This window comes from Loxodonta africana, chromosome 3 (genome assembly GCF_030014295.1).
Source record: "Loxodonta africana isolate mLoxAfr1 chromosome 3, mLoxAfr1.hap2, whole genome shotgun sequence".
In the NCBI taxonomy this organism is placed as follows: Eukaryota; Metazoa; Chordata; class Mammalia; order Proboscidea; family Elephantidae; genus Loxodonta; species Loxodonta africana.
The window spans coordinates 58,777,351-58,786,798 of record NC_087344.1 but is presented as its reverse complement, the minus strand read 5'-3'; the positions used below and the strand labels follow the sequence as shown (position 1 = coordinate 58,786,798).

The 9,448-nt window shown below is 52.3% G+C and overlaps 1 protein-coding gene across 1 annotated transcript; it reads left to right on the top strand.

The window, feature by feature from the left end:
* Positions 1-599: 599 nt before the first annotated feature.
* ID3 (inhibitor of DNA binding 3) lies at positions 600-3,570 on the top strand. Its single transcript, XM_003415379.4, has 3 exons — positions 600-966; positions 1,094-1,176; positions 1,687-3,570. Exons 1-2 carry the CDS (start codon positions 667-669, stop codon positions 1,151-1,153), a joined length of 360 nt encoding a protein of 119 aa, XP_003415427.1. The 5' UTR covers positions 600-666; the 3' UTR covers positions 1,154-1,176; positions 1,687-3,570.
* Positions 3,571-9,448: the final 5,878 nt, after the last annotated feature.

The window sequence follows — 9,448 nt, the reverse complement described above, 5'->3', positions numbered from 1 at the left end:
TCCTCCTTCTGCAATCTCAGCGCCTAGCCCAAATCTGTTTTCTTCATTGTAACCTCAGCTTCACCGCAATTAATTTTTTTTTCCTCTGGTCACAAGATAATTCCTGACGCCAGTGAGTCTGGAGGTCAGACGAACAGCAAATTGGGGAACAAGGCGGCACTAATTCCTTACAAGTTTCCCTTGAAAAATCTTTTGCTTAAAAAAAAAAATAAAAAGCTTGCTGTTTCAGGGATTTATGGCCTCGGAGGAGCCATGGGTTCGAACTAGTGTTGGTGGACCAGCCGGGGGCAGGGGAGCTCAAAGATCTGGGGCACTGCCAGGAAAAGACAAATTCTTAAAGTTAATGGTTTTAAGTGATTTTTAAAATCCTTGCTAGCTAAGAGGCCCGCCTCTCCCCGCTATCAGCGTTTCCTCATTCTTTGAATCCGCGGCTTCGCGGTATTCGGCGTCAGACCAGCGGGAGGAAGCCTGTTTGCAATTTAATCGGCTTGTGAACGCCCAGGGTTGGCAGAGGCGGGACCCGGACGGACATATTTGCATAAAGGGGCGTGCCGTCGAGGCGGGCTCTATAAAAGCCAGCGGCGGCGGGCGCGAGCGCATTGCTGGCTGCTGTAGGAGTTTTTCCGGCTTCTCTACCTTTTGGCACCTACGTTCTCACGCTGCACTATGAAGGCGCTGAGCCCTGTGCGCGGCTGCTACGAGGCGGTGTGCTGCCTGTCGGAGCGCAGCTTGGCCATCGCACGGGGCCGCGGCAAGGGCCCGGCAGCCGAGGAGCCGCTGAGCCTGCTCGACGACATGAACCACTGCTACTCGCGCCTACGGGAACTGGTACCCGGAGTCCCGCGAGGCACTCAGCTTAGCCAGGTGGAAATCCTGCAGCGCGTCATCGACTACATCCTCGACCTGCAGGTGGTCCTTGCCGAGCCGGCACCCGGACCCCCAGACGGCCCGCATCTCGCCATCCAGGTGCGCGTGGGCGTGCTCGGGAGTCGGGGAAGGGTTGATTGTCGGTGCCGGGGTCCTGCAGAATCCCCAGAAATCCCAAGTGCTATGCAGCCATGCGTAACTCTCCCCTCTTCTCTTCCTGTCTCAGACAGCTGAGCTCACTCCAGAACTTGTGATCGCCACCGATAAGAGGAGCTTCTGCCACTGACCCGGCCGTTCTGGCGCCTCCAGGTGTGTATTCCCTCCTCCCGGGGTTCCCGGGGAGTTGGGGGCTTACATGGCAAATTATAGAGGTGGCAGGTCTTTAGTGGGGATTACGGTCCCTTGGTTTAGGGCAACTGAGGCCAGAGGAGGAAAACGATTTTTCCTCGGTCACGTCAAATGAAAAGCAAAACTAGTTTCCGTCTAATGCGCATTCCAGCATTACATTTTTGTTGCTCCTGCCCTTCCCCAGTGGCCAAAGACTGGGGAAAGTAGATGTGGGTCCGACCAAATAAAAAACCCTTATGTCTGGGCCCCCTCCCAACTAGTGTCAATTCCAAGGGGCGGGGGATGGTGCAGGGCTCCGCCTGTGGTCCTTTGGCGCCAACTGGGTGGGGACAGCGTGGGGCGCGCGGAGTTATCAGCTGGAGGTAGAGACCAAGTTTCCTCCCTGGCGCCGACCAGTCTGCGGACTGCCCCCGCCTCGGCGCGCTCGGCGGAAACTGACGGCTCCCTGGTCTTCTTCCCTCCCCCGCCCAGAACGCAGGTGCTGGCGCCCATTCCGCCTGGGACCCGGGACCCTCTCCGGCCGGAAGCTCGAGGGCATGGATGGGCCCCAACCTCGCTCTGCCCATTTGACTTCCCCAAACGCCTGCCCCGAGGCTGGATTTGGCACCCGGGGGCGAAGGACTGTGAACTTGGGTGGCCTGAAGAGCCAGCGCGAGCTCTGGGCACCAGCTGGGCAACGTCACTGTGTTCCCACCCCCAAGTTTAAAGACTGTTCAGAGTGTGGAGGTGTGTGTGGAGGGGGTGGTGGCTGCTCTCCAAACTCTGCCGAGGTGGCAGTAGAGCTGGTCTTCTGGTCTCCTTGGAGAAAGGCTCTGTTGCCCTGATTATGAACTCTATAATAGAGTATATAGCTTTTGTACCATTTTTACAGGAAGGTGACTTTCTGTAACCATGCAATGTATATTAAACTTTTTATAAAAGTTAACATTTTGCATAATAAACCGTTTTTAAACACTTGTGTCTGTAATCTGATTGGACATCCCCTTTCCCCCATTAAGTGTTAATACCGTTTCTCACACAGGCTGCATTTAGGAAAAAAAAAAAAATATCTTCCTTGGGAGTTTATTAGGAGCAAGATGGGAAAATGCCCAGCTTGAGGGTGGGGTGGGATGGGATGGGATGGGAAGGGCTCGTGTGGAAGTTCCATGTTCACTGATGTTTGGGTGCAGAGATCTTGGCCCTGCCCCCTCCATTTGGCTGGTGAGGGGTACCTGAGAGGGGAAGTAATTAGCACAACCTCATCCAGTAAGTAGGGGGTGCAGGCTAGAACCTGGGCTGCATGTGTTCCATTCTCTGTCCCTTGAGAGCTGTTAAGCTACACTAGCTGGCAGCTGTTATATTTGTCAATGGTACACGATCACTTTCTAGCTGGGGAGGTGAGAAGAGTGGAGCCCCTAGTTTGCCTCATCTAGTGTCCAGATGTGAGTGGTGGTTGATAGACCCATTTCAGAGATGGATAGACTCATCACTGGGTCTGTTTTCATGTCCTCCTGGTGCTTTCTGATCTGACTTCTTGTGGGCTTACAAAGTTAGAAAAGGAGAGGAACTGTTTTTCTCAATTCCTGGGCTACTTTGATGATAAGGATTTGGGTGCCGGTTGGGAAGTACTAATACTACCCTCTCCTCTAACACGATCTTTGGGCAGCAGGTTTGGATTCCAACCCTGGGCCAGGACTTGAGGAAAAGCCCCATAGCCCTCATTCCTTCGTACAACACCTCAAACTGGAGCATACAATGTAACTATCCCTATTTTTAAAAATGGGGAAACTGAGGCTCTCAGTTACACATTCTCACAACCCCTGAAGAGACAAAAATGGGATTTGAGCCTTAACTCCAACAACTAGCATAGTTGTGGACAGCAGAAGGGCCTGGAACTGACCGCTCTGTGGGGCCAGGTCTAGACAAAGGGCAGGACCCAATCTGTGCCATTGGTGTCTGCCCTGTACTTGGTGGCTCCCCAGGTGGGCTCCACCAGGTGCCTGGTCTCATTGAATTCCTGTTTATGGTATGACCTCATCTGTATGCTGGCCCTGGCAGGAGTTACTGCTATATTTTATAACAAACAGGGCAAGTAATCACCCTAAATGCCTCAACCCTGGTGAGCTTTCTGGGGTGAACAGGGGCAAGGGAGGAGGCAGCCTGTGTCTTTGCCAACCATCCTCCCGGCCTGGCCAGTGGTTCTTAACCTGCTTTAGGTACTGGTCCCCTTGGATGATCTAGTGCAAGACAGGAACACTCTTCAGAAAACTTAACGCACACGACTTTGCAGAGGACTAGCATGCCTCTTCCCCTGCCTATGGGAAGCCTGCAGACCCAAGGAACACTTGCTCAAACCCCAAGACTCAGGACTGCATTCATTCAGCTTGTATTGTTTGTAAGCTATGCTACATGAATCCCTGCTCTGCCTACTAGCTATATAACCCAAGGTTGGAGACTGCCTCTCTTGAGCCTCAGTTTCCCAATCTGTAAAAGGGAGCTGATCTTGGGCAAGCACTCAGAGTCACTTGGCCCCACATTACACTGTTAATTGCAGTAGCTCCAGGCACTGACTGAACTCAAGTCTTTGGTTGCCACATCTTGTACCCTTTCTGCCACAGCCTAGTGCCTCTTGCTCACTCAGAAGTTACCAACCGTGGAAGGCTCAAAAGAGCCCCATCACTCATCTGCCATGTGACCTTGAACAAGCCACTTCACCTCTCTGAGCCTTCAGCTCCTCCCTTAGCCAGCAGCTGGTGGTTCTTGCACCTCTATGTCCTAGGACAGGAGATAATGGTGGGAAAGTTCTTTGAAATGCATCACACACCTACGAGGTATTATTAAGCTAATTCTGAGGAAATTGCCTGTCAGGTCTGTCAGGACTGAGCTGTTCAGGTGGCCTGGACAAAAGCTGAGATCAGCATGCCAATCCATTAGTCATTAGAGAGTGAAAGCAATTTGGCCGCAGTTCGGAAGACTATTAGAGAGAGGATCCTGTTTTCTGTCGTAATCATGTATAGCGTGCCTACCATGAGCCAGGCTCCATTTTACCTTTACTTTCTCTAATCCTCAGGACAGCCCAGTGAGGCTTGTACCAACCATTATTCTGGTTTTACAGAGGAAACAGACTCAGAAAGGCTGAAATAACTTGATCAAGGTCACACAGCAAGGAAGTGGCAGAGCAGAGATTAGGAACCCCCGCTCCAGGTCTCAACTCCACGTCGACCCTATTCCCTTGCTGTTCCCTATGCCTGGCACATACTTGCTCCCCAGTGGGTGCTTGAATGAAAGACCTGAGGCCACCCCGGTCTCCTCTCTGAGAGGCAGTGCCCTTTCTGTGAAAGGTTCATTGTTCGGATGAAAACTAACGCGCCTAAAGCATCCGCCAGGCTTCCTGAATAAGATTCACTATTAACTGAGTGGTTTACGCTCATTACCGCAAGCTAAGCCCACATCAGCTCTGAGATAGCATTTGGAAGGAACCTTTACTTTGTAAATAAACAGGCTCACAACAGGCGAAGTAACTAGCCTTTGGTCACACAGCTCCTAGGTAGCACACAGCAGGGATTCACATTCATATCCGTGATGAATGTAATTAATGTCACTCAACTGTTCAAGTGAAGGGTGTAGAAATGGTAACTGTTCTGTTACTTATATGCTCGCCACACACACGCAATACAAATCCATGCCTGTGGCACCAGAGACGGTGCCGACCCGAGAAAGCCAGTTACAACTCTCTGTGGTTGTAGATGCGTGCAACGACCTTCCATGGTCTCTCCCTGCACTCTTCACCTCTCGTGTCACCACTCTCCCTCATTCCCCAGTCTACGCCCCAAAAGAAAAACTCCCTTCGCCCACCCTTCCGCGCAGAACTGCTCCGAGGGACCCTGTGCCCTCTCCTGGCCTCGCGGGAGAAAGCCACGCCCCCGGCGGCTTCCAGGCGCACAGGAGGGGCGGAGCCTGGGCCCACGTGGCCCGGCACCCGGCTGGGCGGGGACGAGACGCCCCGCCCACCTCTGGCCCCGCCCCGGCCCGCGGCCGCTCCCCCCGCGGGCCCTGGGGGCCGCTCGCAGGTGTTCGCTGGCGCCCGGATGTCTGAGCTCTGGCTCCGCTCTGGCTCCGGCTCCCTCCGCAGCCTGCGGGCGGGGCTCCCAGCCCATCCGGAGCCTCGCGGCGCCCCCGCCGCTCTGCCAGCAGCGCGGCCTCCCTGTTCCCAGCCTCCAGGCCTGGGGGGCCCCCCCACCCGGCGGAGTCGCTGACCCGACCACTCTCCCGCTGCCCCCAGCTGCTCTCGGCCGCTGCGGCCTCGGCGCGCCCCCACCCGGCTTCCTGCCTCGGCAGCTTTGCCCAGGCCGGGCGGTCGCCTGGATCGCACCCCGTTCCTTCCTTCCTTCATTCTTTCAGGCCACTCACATTCCTCGAGCGCCTGCGACGTGCCCCGCACAAGGCCTCTCCGACCTTCCCAGTGCGGCCCAGGGCCCTCCGGGGTCCTCTGGGGGCCCCCCCACCCCAGTCCCCCCAGCCTTCTCCTGGCTAATGCCCTATTTCGCTCAGAGTTTGGCATTTCATTGTTCTGTTTCTCGTCTTTGGGGTCAGTCAGTGGAAAGGTCAAGGGGTAGCTTTGTGACTGAGGTCAAGGGTCCTTCTGACAGCAGGGTGAAGGGTCAGAGTGTGGCCAGAATTGGGGTTCAGTCAGACTGTGGGGGGCGGTTAGTGGCTGAGAGTGGGTAGAAACTGGCAGCGGTCAGGCTGTGGCCGGGGTTATAGGGACAGGGTTTGGGGGGTCAGTCTGTGGGTAGGGTCAGTGACCAAGGTTAGTGAGGCAGTCTTTGGGTAGCGTAGGGTCAGTGGACAACCGGGGTCAGGGCAAGTAGGTCATACTGTGACCAGGATTTAGGGATTGCCTTTGACAAGCCAGATAAGGAGTGGCGAGCCTCAGTAGCCTGAATGCAAATTTTATGGCTGGGTCTGACCATACCCTCCCCCTTCCACCTGGGGACACACCTTCTTTACCCTCACCACAATGGTCCTACTGTGTTGCAGATGCTTCAGGCAGCAGCTTTCATTGCAGTAGTCTGAGGTGAAAGGGAGCCCAGGCTGGCAGCAGCACTGGCCAGGGTAGGGAGGCCTTAGGTTTCTGGGGAACCCACCCTGGCCACTCACATTTATAACAGGCAAGTTGGTGCTCTTCCCTGTACTTGGTGTCATTTGTTCACAAATCCAAAGCCAGTGAGGGGTGGAAGGACCGTTGTTAATGTCTTATGGCATCGAGTCAGTTCCCACTCATGGTGGCCCCATGTGTTATACAGAACAGCTCTGTAAGGTTTTCTTGGCTGTAATCTTTATGGAAGTAGATGGCCAGGCCTTTTCTTCCGTGCCACCATGGGTGAGTTTGAACTGCCAACCTTTCAGTTACCAGCTCAGCTCAAATGGTTTTTGCCACCCAGGGAACTTCAAAGAGCCCATGAAACCCATTGCTGTAGAGCTGATGCTTCCTCATGGCGACTTTATGATGAAAGAGCTCATAGAGGTCATAAATGTGGCCCAGAGAGTAGAAGGAGCCTGCTCACGAACACACAGCAAATTGGTGACCAAGCCAGGATTCAAACCCGAGCCTCCTACCACCTTGCACAGGGCTCTTTTTGATACCCTGCGCGGGGACTTTACTCCTACTTTAGAGATGGGGTGACTGAGGGACTCGCTCAGTTCTGACAGAGGGACTGCAAGGGGCTGGTTGACTGTACAGCCCCTGACCCTGAGGATCTGAAATGTGAGGTCAGGAAATGGTGATTCCCCAAAGCATTGCTTCCTTGTCATTGCCCACTCAGCCCCTTCCCGCTCTCACTAGAAGCAAACGAAACAAGGGTGGCCAAGTGTGAGCTGGAAGCCAGGGTGGGGAGGGGGTGCTTTCTGGAGAGAACACTGTAGGAACTGCTGGGGAAAAGCTTAGCTGAGTTCTTGTGGAAACATATGGAATGCATTACCCTAAGTCGAGGTGGTCGCTGGCCAGCTGGCAGTGGTTTGGGACTAAAAGTGTGCATTGTGTGGTAATGAGGGTACCCAGGGCAGTGGACTCCCCAGAATAACCTGCTCGCTCACTGATCCGGGTCATTCCTGAACCTTGTTTTATTTCTTACACCATTTCTAACATCAAAAAAAGGCTTTCAAGACATGCTGGGGTATGGAGCCATTGTAGATTATGTGGGGAGGAGACAAGGACCTGGGGACTATTAGGCAGGCCCCCTGCCCTCCCTCCTCCCATACACACACATGTCACTTCACCATCACACCCAGAGTCCTGGCAAGTCTTGTGGTCGGCCCAGGTATGTGAAGAGTCAATCCACTGTTCCTGATCCCAGCTTCCACTGAGTGTTCATCCAGGTGTGCCCCAAGGGCCCTAAATGTTGGTCTCATATTCTGTCAGTGGCGTTTTCCATTGCAGATTTGACTCCAGATACAAAAAGAGCAGCAAGAGAGAGTTTGAAAGAGGCCATTCACTGGTGCACTCATTTACAGTCTACATGGAATGGGGGAGCTGGGGGGCTGCCTCTGTTTCATCCCTTCGAGGCTCACAGATATTAGGGGACCAGCCAAAGGTCACTCTGGAGTAAGTGGCAGAGCCCAGGTCTCCCACCACGGCCTCCACATTCAGTGCTTTTGTTGTCTGCAACTCAATTTCATCAAGAGGAAGCGGAGGTCTGGAGGTGTTAGCTTCTTCATCACCACTGTTGTAGTTTCTTAAGGCTGCCTTAAAAAGATATCACAAAGTGGGTGGCTTTAAGCAACAGAAATGTATTATCTTACAGTTCTGGAGACCGGAAGTCAGAATTGAGGGTGTCGCCAGGGCCATGTTCTCTCTGAAGGCTCTAAGGGACGGTCCTTTCTTGTGTTTCAGCTCCTGGTAGCCTCAGGCATTCCTTGGCTTGCAGCTGTAGCATAACTCAGATGTCACAGGCCATTTTTCCTGACTCTGTCTCTTCTCCTCCTTTATAAGGACACCACTCAGATTGGATTAGGACTCACCTTGTTCCAGGATGACCTCATGTTCGCTGAAAACATCTTTAAAGACACTTTTCAAAGAAGGTCACCTTTACAGGTACCAAGGGTTAGGATCTTAACATATCTTACCGAGGAACACTGATTCAACCCATACCAATCATCGTTATCAAACCACCATCTAGTTCTTTTTTAATTTTTATTGTGCATTAGGTAAAAGTTTACAGAGCAGATTAGTTTCCCATTTGATAATTTGTACATAAAGTGTTCTATGACATTAGTTTCATTCCCCACAGTGTGTCAGCACTCTCCCCATTTCCGACCTAGGTTCCCGTTTCCTTTTGTCCTGATTTTCTACCCCTTCCTGCCTTCTCATCTTTGCTTTTGGGCAAATGTCGCCCTTTTGATCTCATATAATTGATTGTTCTAAGGAGCACATTCCTCTTGGGTGTTATTGTTTATTTTATGAGTCTGTCTATGGTTTGAAAGGTAGTCTGTAGGAGTGGCTTCAGTTCCAGTTCAGAAGGGTGTTTTAGGGCCATAGTCTTGGGGGTTCTTCCAGTCTCTGTCAGACCAGTAAGTCTGGTCTTTTTTGTGAACTTGATTTTTGTTCTACAGTTTTTCTCCTGCTCTGTCCGGGACCCTCTGTTGTGATCCCAGTCAGAGTGATAATAGTGGTAGTCGGGCACCATCTAGTTCTTCTGGTCTGGGGGCCGTGTAGGCTGTGGTTCATGTGGTCCATTAGTCCTTTGGACTAATTGCTCCCTTGCGTGTTTGGTTTTCTTAACTCTCCTTTGCTCTGGATGGTAAGAGACCAGTAGATGTATCTTACTTAGATGGCTGCTCACAAGCTTTTAAGACCCCAGATTCTACTTACCCAAAGTGGGATGCAGAGCTTTATGAACTGTGTTGTGCCAGTTGACAAAGATGACCCCTTTGAGCCTAGGAACTTCATCTGTGACGTGTTTGGTTATATCTAAGAAGTTGTCCTGACTGTGGCCCTTGTGTGTTGTCTCTGTTGTCTATATTAATGTATAGGAAATCATGGTGGCATAGTGGTTAAGTGCTACAGCTGCTAACCAGAGGGTTGGCAGTTCGAATCTGCCAGGCGCTGCTTAGAAACTCTATGGGACAGTTCTACTCTGTCCTGTATGGTTGCTATGAGTCAGAATCGACTTGATGGCACTGGGTTTGGTTTTTTTTTTTTTTTTTATTAATGTATAAGCAGCACCCACAGTTAAGTATGTAGAAATACCCACCA

Bases quoted from the DNA above. Each gene is read 5' to 3' on its own strand.
- ID3 (XM_003415379.4), top strand. From the start codon at position 667: ATGAAGGCGCTGAGCCCTGTGCGCGGCTGCTACGAGGCGGTGTGCTGC. The intron at 967-1,093 runs GTGCGCGTGGGC...TTCCTGTCTCAG, and splicing joins GCCCGCATCTCGCCATCCAG to ACAGCTGAGCTCACTCCAGA.